General features: G+C 42.2%; 1 protein-coding gene across 1 annotated transcript; it reads right to left on the minus strand.

Annotated features, from left to right (window-relative positions):
- Nucleotides 1-664: 664 nt before the first annotated feature.
- On the minus strand, nt 665-23436 carry LOC310870792 (ADAMTS-like protein 2). The gene is made up of 20 exons (XM_083782110.1): nt 23342-23436; nt 18646-18729; nt 17689-17792; nt 14107-14182; nt 13478-13580; nt 13156-13301; nt 11803-11926; nt 10911-10991; nt 10195-10370; nt 9174-9576; nt 8821-9048; nt 7966-8275; nt 7629-7729; nt 6549-6675; nt 5726-5939; nt 2627-2782; nt 1967-2137; nt 1553-1729; nt 1303-1456; nt 665-815 (listed from the first exon to the last, which is right to left on the minus strand). The coding sequence occupies exons 1-20, from the start codon at nt 23432-23434 to the stop codon at nt 667-669; spliced, it is 3177 nt and encodes a 1058-aa protein (XP_083638236.1). The 5' UTR covers nt 23435-23436; the 3' UTR covers nt 665-666.
- Nucleotides 23437-24959: the final 1523 nt, after the last annotated feature.

Below are 24959 nucleotides of genomic sequence, written 5' to 3' on the forward strand. Positions count from 1 at the left end.
TCATATTTGAGCATGACTGACCTAATCAATATGATGTGATCAGAAATCCCAGGGAAGCCACAATGTTATTAGACCCCATCTTGTTTAAACTCAGGTGATAAATCAACACTAAAATAATCTGCTTCTCTGATCTTTCTTTTAAAAGGAATCTGCACTTTCAATCGCATTAAAACAAAAAACAAAGAAGTAGTGAGTAAAAACAAATAAATCATAAAGTTCATGGTGCAAGTAAGTTTCACGTCTCAGCAAGTTGATTTTCCAAATGTATTGGAATTAATAGAATGCAATGGCTTCCTCGAATGCTTTGTAAAAGTCAGCAGTGAAGGTGTGTGAATTATAGCATTTTTTGGTGGACCCCAGGAAGACTAGCGACCACTTTGTGGAAGCTAATGGGGATCCGAATAAAGAATAGCATGACTCATGGTCATTGGTCTGAACATGCAATACCACAGTTATGGTCATTTTTAAAGCTATGAGAGGTCTGATAACATTTTCAACCTTCAGTGATTCCTTCATGAGTAGGATAGAAATGGGAAGGATGTGACCATTAACTCCAGTAGTAGGGTGTAAATGGCTACTAGGTTAGGGTTAAGGGTCGAGGAAAGCATTTGACCCTCTGTACCAATGGTAGGGGGGGAGTTGGGGTTAGAGGTTGTAGTTGACAGCTCACGGTCTTGGGGCCTTGCAGGACTGGCAACAGGCCTTTCTGTAGTACCAGTGGGAACACAGTTTAACCTTCAGCACTAAGGCACAGTTGGCTGTCGGCTTGTCTTGACAGGAGTCTTCTACTGCTGCTGATGCCACTGGGGCTGGGGCTGAGACGCACGCACGCACACAGACACACACACACACACAGACACACACACACACACACACACACACACACAGATTAGTTGAAAATCAGGTTGTTTCACAGTTATTACAGTCAGTGTGGCGCAAGCCTCTGATCATTTATACTGTTGCAATGGGCATGCACTCAGAAATCCAGTTTATAATGTGTAAAATGAAATACTGGGACCATCTAATCCTGAGATGGTATCAAGAGCAAGGATAATTCCACCTGCCGATGCTCAATGAGTTTGGAATGACTTGGAGACATGCTGAAACGCACGCACCCATTCAGTCCATTTTCCTTCTCTCTCTCTCTAGTTTGTGCCACGCGTCAACACTCCCAAACAGAACAGAGCTCTGAAAGACGCGTCAACAAGTTTTGACGTGTCTACTTGGCGCTTCCAGTAAGGCTACAGCTGTTGTAAACAATGTGTGCATCTGATGCCTGCAGCGTGTCAGGGCCTTAACTACCTGGTGGCTCAGTAGGGCAGCTCTGGACCTCACAGCTTTGTCTGGCTTCTGGCTTTAGGGCAGAGTCACAGCTGTGTCCCCTAGTGATCAGCTCCTCTCCCTGGTAACACTTCACCTCTCGAACACGAACGCCACTGCCACACGTCTTACTGCACTGCAAGGAGAGGAGAGGGGAGAAGACAGCCTTTATTTTATATTTGTTTAACCTTTATTTATCCATTCGAGATATTACGAACAACTTGACAGATACCTGCGACCAGGACGTAGTAAACCATTTGGAGCAAGGTCTTTGGAAGCAGGCGTCGCTTGTCCCAGGCTTGTGGGCGGGGTCACAGCTACTGTCAGGAAACTCTTTGAATACACCTCCTTCCAAACCAGCACACACTACCTGACGCTGACGCGTCCCTCGACCACATGTAGCATTACACTGACACACACACACACACACACACACACACACACACACACACACACACACACACACACACACAACACACACCTTAACATTATTAACATAACATTTGAACAAATCGTTAATGTATAACTTTTATTCAGTTAACGTCAATGGTTTAATTCAGAAACTATACTGCTATGGTCATTTCAGACAGATTAACCTGTTTTTAACCATATTTCTGTATGCTGCGTTGCTGCCCTGTCTGTGTACCTGTTGCCATTCCTGCTCCACCCAGTGAGGGGCGCAATCTCGGTCACCACATGGATACACAGCCAGAGGACGCAGCGATTGGTCACACTGCTCCTCTGACATCACCACCCCACCCGACGACCGACATGCCACTGTACGGAGCATCCTGCCCTCCCCACACACACCTGAACACTGACACACACACACACACACACACACACATTTGAAATGTTTATTAAACAGAAGTACAAGGATGCCTTAAACACTGCCATTGCAGTCAGACAATAGGAGAACAGCCAGTTACAAAGTTCATAGACAGCAGAACATTGTTACATACAGTATAGTTGACATACTAAAATTTGCAAGTGGTTCACAAGGGTTTTCACGTGTCTTCTAGCAGCAAAATGTAGAAAACGTCAATAGTTTGTAATATATATTATAAATAATATTCTCAAAAATGCAAAAAATCATGGTAGAAAAATGTGTTGCATGAATGTGAGTTCCATTATGTTTAGTGCCTTGTTGATAGTCTTGCATTACAGTTAATGTTACATTGTTACTGTTGTTTCTGTTGACTTGTCACTGCACCACATTCCAAAGTAAATTCCTTGTATAACTTGATAATAACTTGATTCTGATTCTAAACATACCCTGTGTTAAGTGATTGTGTGTAAAACTCACAGGTCCCCAATCAGAAACTGTCCATCGTCTGTCGCAGGGCGGGCCTTCACATTCCTGGTTTTCTACTGGTCGAGAGGACTCGTTACACAGCCTGGTTTCCATGGAGCAACGAACTTCGCGAGTCCGTACACCTCGAGACCCACAACGAGCAGAACACTAACACATGTACAGGTACACACAGATAAATACTTAAATCAGCATCAGCTTAATCCGCTAAAATATACAGATACATTTTATTGAAAGAAGAATTCACAAGGGAATATATTGTTGGAGGTATGGTTGAATACTGAATACACGAAATGTAGTGTACGGAAAAGATGTTTGTTTTGTGTAGTTAAACCATGGTCATTAATTTTATGCTGACAAGGTTTGATCATAGGGGGAGCTGTGGGGGGAAAAAGCATGTTAGCAATAGTTCCAGGAAGTGAGGTACCAGGAACAGCTATAAAAGTACTGGAAGTAAGGCAGCTGGGCGTTCCATTTTGGGTATCAAAAAGAGTGTTTGGTTTGGTGGTGGTTTGTGAATAGTTTGGTTTTGTGAGTATTATAGCCAATACTAAACCATAATAAGAAATTGATAAACCACAGCGTTGTGGGTCCAGAAAACTTTGAGATCTGGAAGAAGACAAGGAACATTTCTGAGGATTTATCTCTGAAACCCTTCAGAGCTTTAGGACAAAGGATTTAGGACAAAGGATTTATCTCTGAAACCCTTCAGAGCTTCAGGACAAAGGGTTTATCTCTGAAACCCTTCAGAGCTTCAGGACAAAGGGTTTATCTCTGAAACCCTTCAGAGCTTCAGGACAAAGGGTTTATCTCTGAAACCCTTCAGAGCTTTAGGACAAAGGGTTTATCTCTGAAACCCTTCAGAGCTTTAGGACAAAGGGTTTATCTCTGAAACCCTTCAGAGCTTCAGGACAAAGGGTTTATCTCTGAAACCCTTCAGAGCTTCAGGACAAAGGGTTTAGCTCTGAAACCCTTCAGAGCTTCAGGACAAAGGGTTTAGGACAAAGGATTTATCTCTGAAACCCTTCAGAGCTTTAGGACAAAGGATTTAGGACAAAGGATTTATCTCTGAAACCCTTCAGAGCTTCAGGACAAAGGGTTTATCTCTGAAACCCTTCAGAGCTTCAGGACAAAGGGTTTATCTCTGAAACCCTTCAGAGCTTTAGGACAAAGGATTTATCTCTGAAACCCTTCAGAGCTTCAGGACAAAGGGTTTATCTCTGAAACCCTTCAGAGCTTCAGGACAAAGGGTTTATCTCTGAAACCCTTCAGAGCTTCAGGACAAAGGGTTTATCTCTGAAACCCTTCAGAGCTTCAGGACAAAGGGTTTATCTCTGAAACCCTTCAGAGCTTCAGGACAAAGGGTTTATCTCTGAAACCCTTCAGAGCTTCAGGACAAAGGGTTTATCTCTGAAACCCTTCAGAGCTTTAGGACAAAGGGTTTATCTCTGAAACCCTTCAGAGCTTTAGGACAAAGGGTTTATCTCTGAAACCCTTCAGAGCTTCAGGACAAAGGGTTTATCTCTGAAACCCTTCAGAGCTTCAGGACAAAGGGTTTATCTCTGAAACCCTTCAGAGCTTCAGGACAAAGGGTTTATCTCTGAAACCCTTCAGAGCTTCAGGACAAAGGGTTTAGCTCTGAAACCCTTCAGAGCTTCAGGACAAAGGGTTTAGCTCTGAAACCCTTCAGAGCTTCAGGACAAAGGGTTTATCTCTGAAACCCTTCAGAGCTTCAGGACAAAGGGTTTAGCTCTGAAACCCTTCAGAGCTTCAGGACAAAGGGTTTATCTCTGAAACCCTTCAGAGCTTTAGGAGAAAGGGTTTAGCTCTGAAACCCTTCAGAGCTTCAGGACAAAGGGTTTAGCTCTGAAACCCTTCAGAGCTTCAGGACAAAGGGGAACCGGCTGTGGCCTCCTGACTTGAAGGCTGGGTGAGGAATATTCTCAGTTCCCTTTTTGAGCAATGCATTGCATTTTTATTTGATGACTTTATGGAGTTCTTGATTTTCGGAAAATAGAAGCTCTACAATTTTCGGTTCGATTACTTTTGGATTACTTTTTTGATACTCATTGGAAACATTGAAAGGAACTTTGCGTTGTTATGTGGGAAAAGAGAAAAGAGTATATTTTTTTATCCAGTCAGATAAAGATAATTACATTTCAAAAGAAACAGTTTTGTGTTTTCCTTTTGGTCTGCAATACAGTTTGGTTACCGTATAAAGAATCACTGACACAAGTACAGGACCTTTATTTCCTTTCCTTTCTTTAATACAGACAATTTTATGAACCCCCTATATGATCTGAGACAGACGTTTCTTTATGATCACTAACCAATCAGAACCCCCCTATATGATCTGAGACAGACGTTTCTTTATGATCACTAACCAATCAGAACCCCCTATATGATCTGAGACAGACGTTTCTTTATTATCACTAACCAATCAGAACCCCCTATATGATCTGAATTATCACTAACCAATCAGAACCCCCTATATGATCTGAGACAGACGTTTCTTTCCAACAGACGAACACAAAAGCTTTATTTACAGCACCATCCTTACTTATGAGAAAGTTCCACAAGTGCTCAGTGGATGTCAAAGTATCACTGTTTAAAGCATTCTGCACACCATTATATACGGCTCACTTGTGGAGCAATTACAAGGCTAGTAGTATGCACAAACTAAATGTGGCCTACAACGATGCATTAAGATTACTTATGAGGGAACCAAGATGGCACAGTGCCAGCCAACTATTTGTCAGCCTGGGGGTGCCTACCTGCCCGGCCCTTTTAAGAAACTTGATGTACAAATTCATGTGCCGTCTAGATAAGTCTGATAACAGCATCATAATGGTTTTAACGGACCCTATGAAAAGCTCATGTCGATACACGTCCTTGATCAGGAGACATTGGCATAATAGCCTATATAGATTATAGGTTTGTGTATACTGTGTATATATATAAACATATGCTATGTTGGATGTATCTATTTGTTATTTTATTCTTATTTTTTATCCTTGTGTTTTATCCCCCTGTCTTCTTGTCCTTTGTATGTGATATGGACCTGAGTCTGAAATAAAGATTTATTATTATTACCTCCGACCAATCAGAGACCTCCCACTGCGGTCCACAGCTCTGTCCAAGGCAGGCCTTCCTATTGGCTGGCTTGTGCAAGTCCTGTGACAGACACAACAGGTCGTAGACAGAGGAGTCCAGACCAGGTGACAGCATTTTCCAGCAGCGTACGGTGCGATACTGGAAACCCTCGCCGCAGGTTCGAGAGCACTCGCTCCAACCACTGGTCTCCCACCTGAAGCAACACAGTGTGTATCAAGGGTTAGTGAAGAATAAACAGCTCTGAGACCAAAGGTAGAGGTTCCAGGCACAAGGATGAGTCTTCGCCACAAAATAATTTCCTTGCATCACATCTCACTAATCAGTTTGAATTATGGAGATGACTCCCACCAATTGGTCCAGTCAGTCTGAGAAGTTACACATTCTGTCACACCGTTCTTATGCATTCATTCATTCCTATCTGATCTGTTCATTCTAGAGTACTGCTTCAGTGATGTCTAGTTCACTGTCCAACCACCACCACTATCAAGGCTATGATGGCTCCATGTTCTCAGACTGAAGAGTAAGCATACTTAGGGGTTAATAGATAAACTAAGAGTGCATTTATGGGATATTTAGATGATGAATTTATCTCAAAGTAGTCCAATTATCAACATTGTTTATTTCCCCAGTAATCATCATATAAAAAATAACCAGCACTTTCCTGCCAAGTGCAAATGGCACTTGGCATCCAAATACATACATTAGCAGGATAATTTGATTGTTAGTTTCCTACAGTGTACATTAAATTAATGTAGAGTGTTACATTGCAGATTTAACTGTGTAAAGTCAGTGATTGTAATACCGAGGAGGACATTCCTTTCCGGTGCAGAACTCATGGGTAGGTTCAGGTCTGGTCACAGAATCACAGTAACTATCATCTACTTCAGTGCCATCATACCGCACACACAGGGCATAGCTAGCACTGATACCTGGAAATAACACGCACGCACGCACACACACGCGCACACACACACACACACACACACACACACACACACGCACACACACACACACACACACGCACACACGCGCACACTCACACACACACACACACACACACACACACACACACACACACACACACACACACACACACACACACACACACACGACATGTTTTGGAGGGGGGGAAAAGTGCTGAATCGCACATTCTACTTCCAGAAGCAAATAAAATAGGCAATGGATATTCAACTGCCAGATGACATTGGTAAAGAGAATGCTATTAAGCATTAATAAATACCCTCCACAGAACCTTAGCCTAATATTAACCTCACCAAAACCAGGAACATAATGACAGTGCCCAATCTGAACTCAATTTAATGAATTGAACCACACTAACTGTAATGAATGATTGTGCCAGACCAAATAAATTGGCTTAGAGATTGATTGTGCATTGGACGGACAAATCTACAAGCGCACAACAGCGTGACACGATGTGTATTTCACTGAAAAGATTTGGTTGTAGATGGAAACGGTTGGGCGCCAAGTACAGACACTTGGGGGACCCCGGTCAATGAAGTGTATAGGGTTTAACCCATTTTGGGCGGGAACCCCTTTGGGTGTTAGCATTATGTTATGCTTTAGCTATTGAAAAATTGCAGATCTACAAGCTCGTAGCGCGCCACTCGGTGGCGCGCTATGATCTTGTAGATCTGCAATTGTAGGTCTGCTATTTTTGAAAAATCGAAGAACGACTGACATAAGTTAAGTGGTTAATACATGCAGTAGATATCTTAACAATTTTGTCTGGAGGGAAAAAACCCATTATAGAATGAATACAGCCAAATGCATTTGTGTGCCTATATGTGTGTAGATGTGTAATGGTAAGCATAATATGTTGATATGCAGTACCACTGTTTTGCATGTGTGTGCGCACACATACCTGTGGTACATGTTGAGCTACATGGGGCATAAGCCGAGACTTTCCAGCGATACATGTCTGCCAGACTAATTTCCGGGTCCATACCTACATCGAAATCGTTGCTTGAGGAAAGGAGAAAAGATTTGACTCATAAATTTCAATGTCCTTTGTGTTTCCGAAAGCCTTCTAGTTATAAAAGGACTGACTGATATTTTGTTTTGTTCAATACCGTCGAATACAAGTCGTTTCATCACTTAAACCGGTTCCAATGTAGTAAACGACTAAATATTTATACAGTAATGTGGCAGATGGAATTGAAAAGAAAAACTAAAGTCTGGAGTGGTTTTCTTTCCTCTACCTCTCTGTGCTGGCAGCGTGGCCTGCAGAGACTTGCTGGAGTCGTACCAAATTGAGAGTTTGTGTCTCCGAGTTTGTGTCAATGTGTGTTCCTGTGTTTGAGTGTATGTCAGTGACTGTGGGATTATCAGGGCGTACATCTGAGTGTGCGTCCCTGTGTGTTTCTGATTGTGTGTCTGCAGCGTGCGTGTAGGAGTGTGTAAGAGAATCAGTGTCAGTGTTTGTGTGTGTTTGGTTGTGTTGTGGTCCCTCTGGTAGGCCATAGGGGGAGCTGTCTTCTAGGAAGGCTGATGACTGCAGAGTCACACTACCTGGGAATAGAGAGATTTAATGAAGTTTAATAAAACATTTTTCGTTCTATTTTCTTTTATTCATCACAGAATCAATACAATGATGTAATATGGCATTATGAATACAAATAAAATAATAAACAAAAACAAGATAGTTAATTAAAACTACATAATGAATAATTGATGGAGGCTGCACACTTAGATATTTATAATGATTTATGCTTTTTTGAGAATATACATGCAATTCATACTGTAATAATGATTTCAGTTTGCTGGGAAAAAGGCAGTTACCTCTGAAAAATAAAATCTTTGACTGATTATTTATAATAGGCTAGGCTAATATATCATTTGAAGAAGACAAAAGAAGAGGAAATATCTACAATTCATATTGGGCCAATAAAATAAAACTGACAAAACTTGCTTTATTGAGGCATTTTTGTGGGATTGTCTGGATTGTGGTATATGAGATGGGAATATTTCTTGTATCATTTTCTCGTCTAAAGATTGAGAATTCAACAGACATTAAAATGTAATCATGTAAAATCTGAACTTAAAGCCTTTCCTACCTGGGTACCCTTTCAGCAGCAGTGTGTTGTCTAAACCCGAGGACTCGTTGAGCTGTGGCCCGGAGCAGGAGGAGGAGCCTGATACACAGGGGGCGTGGCCTGGTGAACCAGCGGGAAGTGAGAACAGGAAGTCCAGGAAGTGGTCTGGTTGGCGGAAGAGGAGGGGCTTGGAAGGGTGAGTGATATTAGGACTGGACGGTTGAATCTCAATCGAGTTGGAGGCACTCCCTTGTTGAAGACGGAGTAGATCAATCAATCAATCAGTCAATCAGTCAATCAATCAATCAATCAATCAATCAATCAACAGATAGACAAGTAGACAGACAGACAGATACAGCAGATGTCTCACTCACGGTAGCTGGCTGGTGCTGGAGGTCCTCGTTCCTCCACATCATTGTGGCTGAACACATCGCTGCTATCCTCGGCAGCCGGCCTGTAGACCAACATGGCCACTGGCGGTGGCGGTGGTGGGGGGTGGGGTGTCTGAAGCGTGACATCGGATTGGTCCACAGCAGCACCCAGGTCAACTTCAGATTGGTCCATGGCTCCCAGCTGGACATCTAATGGGTGGAGAGATGACGCCACAACCCCTCTTGTGTTGCTGTGGTTGGCCGAGCTGCTGTGACCTTCCCTGGCATCCACCTCGTTGTTGGTGTGGTTGGGGCCTGAGGCGATGTCATCTGTGGCTGCGCTGACGTCATGAGGGACGGTGTACTCGTAAGTGATATGGGGGAGCTTTCCATTCAGGTTGTAATACTATGTGGATGTGCAGAAAAGGATTGGTTAACATTATTATGCATGTGGAAAAGACCTTCGCAGAAAATAGCAGATTTACAAGCTCACTACATGTCATGCTGCGATGCTTGTAGATCGGCTATTTCCATCAAAGATGTTGCTAATGTAGAGCGAAAACAGAATAGTCACTAGTATAGAGCCCTGATAGACTCCGGTCCACCAATATAGGGTTTTTGTAGACAAGAATGCAAGGTCTCCACTAGCTGCTGGACCAAGGGTCGATATTGATTGATTGATTTATTAACAGTATGTAGAATACAGTACATTTCAAAAGAAAGACCAACTCAATACAAGAACTGTTACTGTGGACGACACCATGATTAAGCATTACACTTGTTTACAACATATATGATTTAGTATTATACCTGTACAGTATGGTATGCTATGCTATGGTATGGTACTTTTTGAACGGCGCTGGTGCCAGAAAATAACTTGCCATTCAATAATATTCCATAGACGTTTCACAAAATATAAATCAAAACGGGAAAAGGAATCTTCTCAACACCTTTATGCATATTTATGACTTCTCTCTTTGTCTCTGGCTGTGTCTGTAAGGTTGTGAGTATATGAAGGCATTACCATGACATTTAGGCCCTGCAGTGTGGGGCCCTGGGCAATGATGTACTCTAGCCCCTCTGAGAACACGTTGCTGGGACGACGGTATTTAAACACCGTTCCCGCCACACGGAAGTTGCGAGGGTTGTCGATCACTGCGTTTCCGTTGAAAAAAAAATGGCCTGCTTCATCTGATAGGGCTAGAGACAGGAAGAGACACGTCAGCAGGAAGTGGTGTTCACAGACCAGATGGGGACCCAAAAGGTAGTTCACAGTTTACACATGCCGAATGAAACTAAAACAAATCATGAGTTAGTAGTAGTCAATGTAAGGCAAATAGGTTGCATAAAATGATGAGCTGTAGTAGTAAGGTAGCATCCTTGATAGGAGAATAAATCAGAATACCGATGAGCTTGGGCTGTACACAAAATCCATTTCGAATTGTGAGGAAAGATTACAGATATTTTGAAAAGCTGGTTGTTGACGCCGAACGTTTGAGAACTGGACAAATTTTCAGAACTCTGTTTTGATTAAATTGTGACTATTGATTGTTTCCTGATTTACAAATGGATACCGTACACCGTAGGTTCTAATTGATTGTGGTAAATTCCTCTAAACCTCTTGGGTTAGCTTACCAAAACGTTCTCCTTCTAACACAAGGGTACAGTTTCAAAGCCATTGTGCAATCTGTTGTTTTCTTACGCTGTAATATGGGCTTACAGAAGGTTGTAGGTTCTCACCCAGGATGTTCTCAGTCTTGCGTCTCTCTATGATCTGAATGTCTGTTGCTCCAGTTGGGATGTTGGTGATGAACACATAGCCTAGAGGTGACAGATGAGCACACACTGTGAATACGGGGAGACGGATGCACCTGATGCCCATCATCCAGGAGCTGAATGGAACCAACATAAAGAAAACCAACAGAGGCTGACCAGTGGAGGCTGACAACCATCTGTTCCAACAGATTTCCTCTGGAGTTCCGGCACAGAAGAGCAAGATTAATCTTCCTCTAATTAATTAATTAAGCTACTATTTAATACTTGAGTTATTAAGTAGTTTATATATTTTATTGTTACAAGCAATGTTGCTACCAGGCTCTATATTGTAAATGGATGTGACGATAAACATCCTTGCCCCTTGAACAACCTTCACAACACTGTGTGACTTCAGTCCTTATACACTAGGCCTACCATATTTTAGCTTCAGGAATCATGATATCATCTCCACATTCTTAAAATGCTCCTCACCTACACCGTCCTACAGCATTGAATCCCAAACTTTTCAGCCCACAACCCCAAAATAAGACTACTGAACTGTGAAGACATCTTATAAATAAATAAAAAATATTTTACATCAGAGCAGTCATAAGTGGCAGACTCTGAATAAGTTAGAAACTATACTCAATCCACATTCAATTCATGTCAGTAGAGAGAGAAGTGTGTGTGTGTGTGTGTGTGTGTGTGACTGTGTGTGTGTGTGTGTGTGTGTGTGTGTGTGTGTGTGTGTGTGTGTGTGTGTGTGTGTGTGTGTGTGTGTGTGTGTGTGTGTGTGTGTGTGTGTGTGTGTGTGTGTGTGTGTGTGTGTTTGTGTGTGTTTGTGTGTGTGTTTCTCTTATGTACGTGTGTGTGTTACCTAACTGTGCGAGTCCCTTCCTGTATGTTCCAGAAACCCGGTGACAGGAGGTCCCATTCCCTCCACATTCACCGCACAAGTCAAGGGTTTTACTGCTATATAGCAGCCCATCACAACCTACAGGCTGTTGGAGAGCAGAGAGAACACAGGAGTGGAGAAGAGAGGAGTCAATATGCTCAAATAATCAATTATTCTACAATCAGTAAGTCACCTTGTCAATAGTCAGGTAATCAGTATGCTGATTGTTCAAGTCAGTCAGTTCATCATTTTGTTATTTTACTTGACATATTTTAGCTATGCAGGCTCCGGCTACTTTGCATCAGCGGTCACGTAAGGATTTTAAACTGCCGGCCAGAATGTCCGGAATGATTATAGTTAACTGGAAATCTGGTATAAAAAACCAGATGTCCGGTAATGATGCATGATTGTATCATACGTATTAAGTGGTAAGAGACATCCATGTGTCTTTTAGAGCCAGCGTTGGAACAGTTGATTACACTTTTGAGGAGGTCTTGTATGCTCTCCTCACAGGACTTTTCAATTCGACTGGTAACATTTAATGGACGGGACCTGTGTATTCCATTTCCATCATGTCAATCTTTGTTATTCACGCCGTGGTTTCACTTGCATAGTGCAGTGATGCTAGTTAATGTACAGCTCTTGTGCATTTAGGCATCCGTTGGATGCTTTGTCTTCAGTATTGTAATTGATTTGAGGTAGGACAACTTGGCATTGTACAGCTTGCATTTGACCTTGCTTTGATACACGAAAATTCTCATACGTGCCAATCTCTCCATCTTTGTAATACTCTGTATTGCCCTGCTGTGTTAATTGTCTGTGATCGTGATGTTTGTATATGTGAGAGAGAGGGACAGAGAAAGAGAGAGAGACAGAGAGGGAGAGTCTTTTTTTTACTGGCCAGCGGGGGTTTTCCGGCATTTGATATTAAAAATAGCCAAAACTGGCAATTAGTTACTATCCAAATGTGACCATTACTTGATATATATGGGGGTCGAATTTGTTATAAATGAAATTTCATAAATTGTGAAATTAAATGACAATGTGTTGTAGAAGCCATTTTTGCAATCTATGATAAAACAGAATATATACATTGTAGTTGGATACTTCACAGCTAGTTGTTAGTTTAAAAAACAATTAAACTTATAACCGATACATTCCCTCAATATAGACTCCCTGGCCCTTGGCATCTACTTTTCTGGTCAGTCAGTCGAGCAGGCAGTTAGTCATTTAACAGTATGCTCTACAATCTACGATCTACAATCGCAACATGTTGTGAGAGACACAGGCATGCAACAAAGAATTGATCAGCTTTTATTCACTCTGCTATTTTACCTGACATAAGCCCTCTATGCAGACTCCTTGGTACTTGGCATCGTGACAGAAGGTACCATCGTGGGCTGGCACTAGCAGCTGTCGCTCACCGCTAACAGTCGTGCACTGCAGGTCACATGGCTTATTGGAGATGCTGATATAATCATCTTCACATATGACATCAGACGGAGAAGAAGTAAATAAATGAATGAAACTAAACTGCTAATTTCATTGCGTTTTGTAAACTTGTCTCCGGGGGTTATGGGAGAAGGGCTGATTTAATTTTGCCTTTGTAAATCAACAATAAAGTAATCACCCAGATAGATATACATCAGCATTTTACCAGGATATAGAGGAATCCATTGGTAGTGTCTCCTTCCAAAGGCCTTAGAGTTGAACTGGGAACACTGGTGCTGTTTGAAGCTGACGCTGGGGCTGGGACAGGGCTAAAACACACACACACACACACACACACACACACATAAGCATGACATAATACAGTATATGCCAAACACTCATACGTACACAAACAATTTCAGTTTAAATCTGGTGATGGACATATTATGTCCATCGCCATATACTACTATATTCTGTATGTCAACCTTCTGTACATACGTTTGCTGTCACATGTGGGTTCCCGAACTTTTTAACTCGAGACCCAAAAGAGACTTTGATGTCTCCCTGGAACCCAAACTAGTGAAAATAGCCGATCTACAACACATCGCGATGTGATGTTTTGTGAGCTACTAGATCTTTTTTCCCCTCAAATTAAAATTCTTTAAATGTTTTATGTTGTTTAGTTTTTTAATATTTTGGGAGTTGTTTTATTATTATTTTGAAACAATATGTAGGAAACAAAAACTAGTATAGTGAGATTAGGTTAAACGGATGTAATTAGTACATATGTATTGTAACCATCATCAGTAATCATCACCAGTGCTTCTTCTTAGCATAGGGTCTATTGAATAGTACCTGGTTAGGACAGAGCTGGTAGTGTTTAGGCGAGCCAACACAAAAGGAAGCGTTAATGTTCTGGGTAGATGACAACCTGAGACAGAGAGAGATAATACAAGGAATACAGATAAATAAAAATGTCATGATGGGTGAAACATTTTGTTCATTAGAATTATATAATGTTTAGGTATTGTCGTTCTTGCTGTTCTATGCATACAGCAAACCCGTCGAAGAAATCACAGGTTGAGGCTTTTATGAAATATCCCAGACCATTAGGGTTTTAAGGAAGATGCATTGCTTCTGAATGTGTTATATTCTGATACTTTGACCAATTTAAACACTCTTTGAACACTCTTTATTCTATTACTATAGTTTGACCACTTCGAATACTCCTTAATCGTAAAATAACTAATAACCGAAGGTCTTCTTCTGAAGTCCTGATTATTTTGGTCCAACACCCTTTATGTTATTTGTTGTTGATTCCGTATATTGTTTTCAGCACATAGAGGTAGGGCCCTACCTCACAGCTAGCTAGTCAGTGCTCACTGCTCATGTACCTCTATTACTTTTTCACAGTAACTTGGATGGAGGAAGCAGTTTGTCACTCACTACACCTCCCTTTAAAACTAAATAAAGACAAAGCAAAGAGTGATACTTCATTTTATCATACTATCATAGAGGCTTTCCTCTCTCCATTTCCCCTTTATATGAGGTCATGCTAACCTTGTGCTATGTGTTTCAGTATTATATGAGGTCATGCTAACCTTGTGCTATGTGTTTCAGTATTGCTGTAACACACATGCAGTCAACAATATGTGTCAATGTCAGTGTCAATATAATACACTGTCACCATAACAAATTCTGTTGCACTTATTTTATTATTTTTATCCCTGTGTGTGTGTGTGTGTGTGTGTGTGTGTGTGCGTGCGTGCGTGCGTGCGTGTGTGCGAGCGAGCGAGCGAGCATGTGTGCGAGCATGCATGAATGCATGCGTTCGTCTGTGTGCATGCGTGCGTGTGTGTTAAAGATCTTTCCTCCGATACAGAGCTGCTCCATCTGTCTTTCATTAACACACACCTCTCCCTCTTTCTTTACCTCTCTTTCTCTCTGTCATTCTCTCTCTCTCTCTCTCTTTCTCTTTCTCTCACTGAGTGTTTTTCTTGCATCAGATAGTAGAGTGGGAAGGACAGGAAGAGAGGTGAGTGTGAGGTCACTATGTGAGAGTGTGGGGCTTCGTGGGGGGTGGGGGTGCCGAATCTAATCGCTGAGAGGTGAGCATGAGGAGAGGGGGTTCAAATCTTGGAGAGGAGAGGAGAGGAGAGGAGAGGAGAGGAGAGGAGAGGAGAGGAGAGGAGAGGAGAGGAGAGGAGAGGAGAGGAGAGGAGAGGAGAGGGCGAACAAGGAGAGCAGGGTGGCGTTAATCTTGGCTGACAGAAACTTCCGGAATCCTGACGGGGCCAGGGCAGAGGTCACATGACTACCAAACACGCACACACGTGCACACAGACACTCGCACAAGCATGCATGCACGCATGCACACGCACGGGCATGCACACACACACACACACACACACACACACACACACACACACACACACACACAGCTACATAGTTCTGTCCTGCTCTGTTTCTGTGTGCTGTTTAGTTCTTCTGTGTTGAGGTAGCGTCTATCACCACAAGTCGCTGGTATGTCAACCTACTGTACATAAATACTTAGTCTGAATCAATTGCTTACTTTCGGTTTGGAAAGCTAGCCTACAAACAAGTTAGATAGATACAGTATGTACAATTTTAAAATGATAATGACGATCCATAAGTTATTTTGTATGCATATATTTCAGTGTGCATATAATTGGTAACAGGCTGTAAACAATAGCATCACTGTCTTGAATGTTCCAACCTTAGTGAACTTCCTCTTTGCAACAGTTACCCTGGGAAATGACGTAAACTATCAGAGAAACAGCTGTTAGCTAGCCTACAAATAACTGTTTGTTTACTGTTAGCTAGCCTACAGAAATTGTCTGAAATTTGGTTTTATTCATTATTAGACCTATTAGTGTTATTTAGAACAGTGGTTCTAAATCTTTTTTGTCTCAGGTCACCCCTGTAAATATCTTTTTCAACCACAGCACCCTGAATTACATTGATACTTAAAGTTTATCCCATTTAGGACGGAAACTCCTTTTGGGGTTGTTGTTGCTATGTACAGCATATAGCAACAGCAACATACATTCGTTGTAATTTTTGAATAAATATTTAACATTTTTCAGAAAAGGCTTTAGAAGGCTTTTTTTTCGGCCTCAGGTCTAAATGGGTTAAAGAACCTTCATTGATCTCATATTAATGGTACGTAAATATGTAAATCTTTCTCCCTAAGATACAGTAGGGGGAAAGATTTAGAGAAACTTTAGAGAATAGTAGTTTGAAGTTTCCATTATACAGATTGAAAATAACTTGACCCTTGTATTCTGAGGAACCCCTGGACTTGCTGCATCACAGCACCCTGGGGTGCCACGGAACCCACGATTTCAAGGGCTGTCACAGGTCTCATCATTACCTCTGTATGAGGCAGTGTCTCACAGGTCTCATTACCTCTGTATGAGGCAGTGTCTCACAGGTCTCATTACCTCTGTATGAGGCAGTGTCTCACAGGTCTCATCATTACCTCTGTATGAGGCAGTGTCTCACAGGTCTCATCATTACCTCTGTATGAGGCAGTGTCTCACAGGCCTCATCATTACCTCTGTATGAGGCAGTGTCTCACAGGTCTCATCATTACCTCTGTATGAGGCAGTGTCTCACAGGTCTCATTACCTCTGTATGAGGCAGTGTCTCTCAGGCCTCATCATTACCTCTGTATGAGGCAGTGTCTCACAGGTCTCATTACCTCTGTATGAGGCAGTGTCTCACAGGTCTCATCATTACCTCTGTATGAGGCAGTGTCTCACAGGTCTCATCATTACCTCTGTATGAGGCAGTGTCTCTCAGGTCTCATCATTACCTCTGTATGAGGCAGTGTCTCACAGGTCTCATCATTACCTCTGTATGAGGCAGTGTCTCACAGGTCTCATCATTACCTCTGTATGAGGCAGTGTCTCACAGGTCTCATCATTACCTCTGTATGAGGCAGTGCCTCATCATTACCTCTGTATGAGGCAGTGTCTCACAGGTCTCATCATTACCTCTGTATGAGGCAGTGTCTCACAGGTCTCATCATTACCTCTGTATGAGGCAGTGTCTCACAGGTCTCATCATTACCTCTGTATGAGGCAGTGTCTCACAGGTCTCATCATTACCTCTGTATGAGGCAGTGTCTCTCAGGTCTCATCATTACCTCTGTATGAGGCAGTGTCTCTCAGGTCTCATCATTACCTCTGTATGAGGCAGTGTCTCTCAGGTCTCATCATTACCTCTGTATGAGGCAGTGTCTCACAGGCCTCATCATTACCTCTGTATGAGGCAGTGTCTCACAGGCCTCATCATTACCTCTGTATGAGGCAGTGTCTCACAGGCCTCATCATTACCTCTGTATGAGGCAGTGTCTCACAGGTCTCATCATTACCTCTGTATGAGGCAGTGTCTCACAGGCCTCATCATTACCTCTGTATGAGGCAGTGTCTCTCCTGGCTCCTCACTCCTCCTCCACAGCTTCGGGAGCAGGAGGACCAGCTAGACCACTCCCCCCACCACTGAAACACCTCCTCCTAGATGAGAACGTACACAGTAAAATAGAAAGTGTACAAATGGAACCAAATGGACCTCAGGATTTTACAATGTATAAACTACCAGAAAAAAAAGAAAACAGTGAGTCAGATAACTAGAGTTAGTTAGAATTGGTTGATTTGTTGAATGACTCACAATATTCAAGATAACTGCCCTTTTGCTCATAATCTAATTCATATATAATTGCACAAAAGTGAGTGACTTCAGTAAAGTTATGTTTATTATTTTCAGTCTATCAAAATTGTATGCATTGTGTTGAGGTCTTCTTCTCTTTAGGGCACTCTTTATTGAGGGGTGCTAGGGGGTAGAGTGACCGGATGGGAACCGCAAGGTTCCCAGCTCGAACCCGGGCTCCCCCAGAGTTTGTGTCGAAGTTTCCTTGAGCAAGACTCTGAACCCCTAATTGCTCCTGATGTGCAGGTTGGTGCCTTGCATGGTTTCCTCCGGCATCGGTGTGTGAATATGTGTGTGAATGGGTGAATGTAATGCCTTGGATAAAGGCGCTATATAAATGCACCATGCAAATCGTCTATTTTCGTCCTGCACAAAAATTCCCATTGGCAATGAATGGAGAATTTACGTCATAAGTGTCTGTGCAAATCGATGTTATGTCATGATGATGTACGATGATAAGAGCGCCCCTCACTTCACACGGGGGTGATTTTTAGGATTATGGGTAGCGCAGTTGATTCCCGGTTGATTCCAGCATGTACACAAAATGTGTGCAGGCAATTATTTGCCCTATATTTGGGCAAATAATATTGCTTGTATGTACCTACAAGTAAATCCCTCTTGGGTGTTATTCCTAATTGCGTACATGTGTGCATGCATTACCTGTGGTTGTCGGCCAGTCTGTCTTCCATGGCTATGTTTCTGAAGATGTATCTGGTGCACCTCCCCTCTCCCCTCACTGCTGTCCTGGCACGCACACACGCACACACGCACACACACACACACACACACACACACACACACACACACACACACACACACACATATACATACACATGAATACACTCATGCGCAGAAGAAACATGACACGCTAGCACACACACACACACACACACACACACACACACACACACACACACACTTTGGTTCTACAGTGAACCGAGGCATGGATTTTAGATCAACTCAGAGGGGATAGAGAGAGATAGCGAAAGAATGACAGTGAGAGACAACAAGATAGCATGAGGGGGGAGAGAAATTAAAACCAGAGCTGGCTGCAGAAGGACAGCAGCCAAGACTTTAACTACAAGAGAGAAGGAGGGAAGAAAAAGAGAGAATAGAGAAAGAGACAAAGAGAATGAGTTCTAGGAAAAACTACACTTGAGTTGGACGAGTGAGTAACAGTTGCAAGACACAGTGAAAGTGCTGGAGGTGAAAGATTTGTAATGCGAGGAGGAAAGCATTTCACTTACTACTGTAACACCGCAATGCCATAACTTGTCCATGTAGCTTTTTAAGCCCTAAGGTCTCAGTTCTGAAAAGACAGCTGCGCTCAAAAACGAGTGTTAAACAAACTGGGGTCTTCCGTATATCAGAGAAGATTCATTATCTATACTATGATCAATCTATAGCCACATTTATTTCCCTAAATGTTCACTTTTGTCTGAGGCTTCATAATGTAGTGCTAACACGTATTGGAAGTGTTAAAGTGTGCAAAACATGGTGTTTGAAGTTGGATTTGGGTCAACTTGGCTCAGTGTGTAATACAACACACTTGTGCCAGGTGTTTTCAAATGCTCCAGCCTGACTACTGTATCTTGAGTTGTATTTCCACACCAAACAAAAGCCACACAATACAAATTACGGTCACATAAAACAGATCACTGGTGGTTACACTACAGACACATAACATTCATCTTGGCTAAGCACATTTGGATAGAGCTACAATAAACCATGTAAATCTCTAAAGGTGTCAATGCTGCATTGAAGATGTGCCTGGTATCCTGAAATGAACAATTTTGTTTGGAAAGGGAAATACCACATATAACAAATCCATTTTATTGTCTGACATCTATCTACACAATGTAAATATCGTGGATGAACAGTAATCTCTATTTTGCAGAAGGCAGAGCTATTTAATCTCAGCATGGACAGCAGAGTTGGATTTCAAAGCCAGATGTAAATTAAATCTGAATAACTGTCTTATCAGTAGTATACTTTCACATTACATGTTAATACAAGGGGAAAAATGTTTTGTCCCCGCGGACAGCTGGTTTGTCCTGCACAAAGCCAGAAAGAAATATCTGGGTTTGTCTTGTTTCTTTCAGTTTCTCTCTCAGGTTCTCCGCTCCAAGCATGCTCGCTCCATGCATGATTTATTTATTTACAATTTGCACTTTAGGCATTTAACAGATGCTTTTAATCCAGAGCAATTTACAGTAAGCAAGGTAAACACAACGTAATACATCAAATGCATAGAGATAGTAATCTAGGATCATAGGTAAACCTATCATCAGTCTAAACAGTATAATATAAAATAATAATAATAATCTCAATCTGTAAATGTTTTAACCCTTCTACCTAACGCAGCCTATACAAATAAGTCTACTGTGTGCGTACCGGCTAATGGTCGGAATAATGGGATGTCGGATTATGACCAGACCCTGTGTCCATGCCATCCCCACTATTGGGGGCGGTGGTGGCTCAGGGGTAGAGTGGCCGGTTCGAACCTGGGCTTCCCCAGAGTTAGTGTCGAAGTGTCCTTGAGCAAGACTCTGAACCCCTCATTGCTCCTGATGTGCTGGTTGATGCCTTGCATGGTTTATCGGTGTATGAATGTGTGCATGAGTGTGTGTGAATGGGTGAATTGATGCACAATCTATATAAAGGCGCTATATAAATGCACCATTTGTATGTATGTATGTATGTATGTATGTATGTATGTAAACTATGTATGTAATATTTTAAATCTATATTTTTCTGCCTTTATTTGATAGTATATACTCAGGAAACACCGAGACAGTAGGCGAGTGATATGTAGCAAATTGTCCAGCAGCTGTCAGGGAACTGAACCGGGGACTCGCTGTCAGGCATTAGAGCCTATGTGGTACGCACCGTAACCACTCAGGCATTAGAGCCTATGTGGTACGCACCGTAACCACTGGGCTCCAGACGCCCCTTGACCAACCTAGCCTCTGTCCCAGCCTTACTCATCTGCAAAGAGAAAAGCCTGGTCACGACCTAAGGCAGAGAGTGCATAGCCGCAAGTGTCGGGCTGGAACATCCGTCACATGTATTTCCCCCGGATACAATATATTCCGAATGTAAACACATTTGTAAAGCATCAACGTAATTTCCTTGAGTGGTACTTCCACCCAAATCCTGCTACTTCTGCCAAATTCGAGCAATGCACCAAGCATATTAGCACATTAGAAGAAAGTCCTCAACGGTGAACAAGGAAAGACAGCTTTCATTTATTATGCTCCACACAAACTTGATGACTCTCTGAAACTGGTTCCCTTGGTCTTGATAGAGATATTTAGGGTGCTTTTTGAGGACACTACATAGTGACTGCAACTGTTTCATCATGTAACCCTATATTTATTTGCATCGTGCCGTTGTAATGTGGTCCAAATGTTTGTTATTGTTTTTCATTATATGTATTGTGTTGTTGTATAAGCTGTGATCAGGGCGTCCTTGAAAAAGAGAGCTTCCTCTAAATGGGCATCCCTGAATAAAGAAAGGAGATGTCCCGCTGGGGCGGGACATCCCTGATAATGATGACATGACGTAAGTGCAAAATGGCCACCATGTGCATATGGTTAATGCTGCAATAACACGATTCAAGCCCCGTTGTGGCACCATTGAAATCACTGTAATTATAGAAGGTTACAGTGCATTATGGGTAACGACTGGTTTGGAAGACAATCCAGTCTTTGGGGGAAGAAAATCGAGGTGATGATGTGCATAACTGCATAGTATTTTTTCCCATGTATTTTATTCTGGAATGAATCAACTTATTCCACAATGATCATCTTCACAGCTGGTGAAGCTGGAATTGTTTAAGATTATTGCTATGGGCCTTTTCTATTTCCTTGGCAACTAGATGAGTCAAAAAGGGGGCATTCCAATAACAATTTATGGCTAATTGTGGGAGCTGACAGAATGTGGATATTGAGCAGACTTTAAGTGCAATAAATCCTCCTACGTACTTTTGTTTATAACAAGAATCTGGCACATTGGTGGTGTACTTAGTGTGTTATAAATCTGAGAGTAAATGTGCATATGCATGGTTTCATCTTTTTTTCCGTACACAACTTTCTTTTTAGTGGTGAAGCTATGCCAAGTTTTACACAGGAGTGGAGACCCTAACACCGCCTTAAATGGGGCCTGCTGCCTGCCCAACGTGTATAGTGCCTTTAACCCTCCATGCGTGAAGGTTTCAGACAGTGGCCTTCTTGGAGTGGTAGGTGAGACAGCAGCCTGACAGTCAGTTAGGTTTAGGACATCATTTTACCAGTGTGTCAACTGGTCAGTCAGATAGTCTGCTATAGCCTAGTTGTTGATTTCCATTTGGAAATTGGACGTTGTGCATGACTCAGGCACTTTAACAGCCAAAACGACGACAGCCAGTTGAATTATTTTTCATTACAGCAACGTTTTGAGGTAATAAGAGTTGCGTAATAAATGCCTCCAGCCAGGCTTGACAATAGTGATGAAGTCAGTACACAATGGGAAACAAACGGATCCAGGAACAATTGGTCACTGCTGTTAGTAAATTGCCCATCTGCAGAGCCTACTACTACCTTCTCAAAATGTTGTGTATCATGGGACCACCATTGCTTACGCACGCAAAGCACGCGCACACACGCACAGGAAGGGAGGGAGGGAGGGGGAGAGAAGAGGGGGGCAGACAGACAGAGAGACCCCCACTGTGCTTTGATCTTGCAGCAGAGAGAAAAGGAGGACGACAGACAGGAGTGGAGGAGGTGAAGAGAGCATAAGAAGTCAAAGTGTGAAAACTTTGTCTTGATAGGGTTGTGGTGGTGGAAACACTAGTACAGTCATAACACAGTCATAACACTAAAGCGCAATACAACAATACCAAGGCTCATTGCATCATAACACCACTTATGCATTCAAAAACGAGAAAACTATACACAACATGAACCGCCTGACTTTGAAGTCCAAATGCAGCCATATGGGGCGAATTGCTCAAGTTCAACAAGGTTGTCGGAGATGGAAAATCATTATCTTCCATTATTTTTCTCCTTTATATACAGTTAATGACGAGGAAGATGGAATTGATGGAATTTGTTTAAAGACCCCCGTCAGTTCGCTCACTGAACTGCGGACCCTCAAAACCCGAACAGAAAAACTGCACACTGCAGCAGATTGAGTAGAGTTGACAAACGTCATGCTCAATTTACATATTGAAGTAAAGATTGGAGTGAACTGAGCCCCGTGTCGCGTTGAAACGACAGTTTTGACCCATTCGACAGACATGATGTCCAACTTGTCAACTTTGAACAACTGACTGAATGCAGATCAGCTCACATTCCGTTACTGAGTTCATATTTACCTTGGTGGCCCGGTTGGTGGTTACTCGAAGAATCAGAACCTGCAGAAGGAGAACGGAGCAGGACGGGAGAACTGACCGTCTGTGGCCGAACATGGTTCATTCAGGAGCCGACAACACCTCCCCTCCACTCCCTCCCAACCCCACTCCTCTGCTCAAACTTCTCCCTCCTCCTTCTCCTCCTCCTCCTCTCAACTTCCCTCCTCTCACCTCCTTGCTTTCGGCAGAGTTTAGATCCCATGGTCTGGAGGGGCAGGTTGACTAGTTATGTTTCCTCATCATTTAAAATAAACGGGTTTGTTTTACTTTCTGTGATTGTGTAACTATGACATACCTGTACATGGGTAATATGTTTGTTGCTGGCGCCGACAGAGGACATGTGACACATTAACAATGTGCCTCTGACAACCAATTTAGCCAATCACAGCACCACTGTCGTGACTGTCCGACCAGGTCATGGGATCTAAACACTACCTTCCCTCGATCCCTTTGTGGTGGGACCACGCCCCTGGTATATTCTCTCTCTCTCTCTCTCTCTCTCTCTCTCTCTCTCTCTCTCTCTCTCTCTCTCTCTCTCTCTCTCTCTCTCCCCTCTTCTGTCCTCTATTTGATTGATTGCTTTGATTGAATAAACCTACTTTTAGGCTATTACTTTATTAACAGTTAAATAGCACAGGAAAGTACAGTTCAATACATTGATTGATTGATTGATTGATTGATTGATTGATTGATTGAAGTATTTATTAACAGTTTGGAGAATTACAGTACATTTCAAGCACAACTCAATACAAAACGGTTAACTGTGGACGACACCATAAAGCATTACACTTGTTTACAATAGGGTCCACCTCCACCATTTTCAATTCATCATACATGGTTTACTAAGCTTTCTTCCAGCCAAGAAAGCTTATTGGCTTGTCTCCATTGGGTCCTTCAAAGGCATGGGCATGATGGGCATGGTACATTTAGCAAAGCAAGTGCAAAATGTAAAACCAAGAGTGCTTTCTTTTCTCATAGTGTATTTAATTGGGAGTCAATTGGCTGTCATGATGGATTGATTACCAGATTAAAAAGCTTGCTTTACTGAAGTATAATAGCTGTGTAGGCTATTTGTTTAAACTTCCCAATAGCAGTCACAAAGTAATGCACTTATTAAAGTGTTACTTGTCTTCACTGCTCTTTGTATGTGTTTCAGTGTAATTCTTATAAATAACTAGAACTGCACTCTGTCGAGTGCCTACTACCCTACTTGCTTGTTGCACACAAGTAGGCCTAGTGTGCAAGCAGAGCGTGCAAGTAGGCTACTGTAGACCGCTACAAACTTTCAAATAGCAGCCTCTCTGTGAAGGAACGTTTGCAATATTGAATTATTAGGTTTAGCTATTTGCTACGTACCTTGCTTTTGGAGGAGAAAAAGTAGTATTTTGAAGTATGGTAATGATTACTTATGCCTGTTATGGCAGTGGTGTCAGATTACATACATGTATACATAGGGGCATTACCTTTAGTCCACCCGACACTGAAACATGTCATTGTTACGTCACCATCGATAACCAATTATACCCTGGCATTGGTACATATATTCATCACGTCATATGCTCATATGTCTATATGTGTATAT

This window comes from Protomyctophum parallelum, assembly GCF_964188405.1.
Source record: "Protomyctophum parallelum genome assembly, chromosome: 14".
Classification (NCBI taxonomy): Eukaryota; Metazoa; Chordata; class Actinopteri; order Myctophiformes; family Myctophidae; genus Protomyctophum; species Protomyctophum parallelum.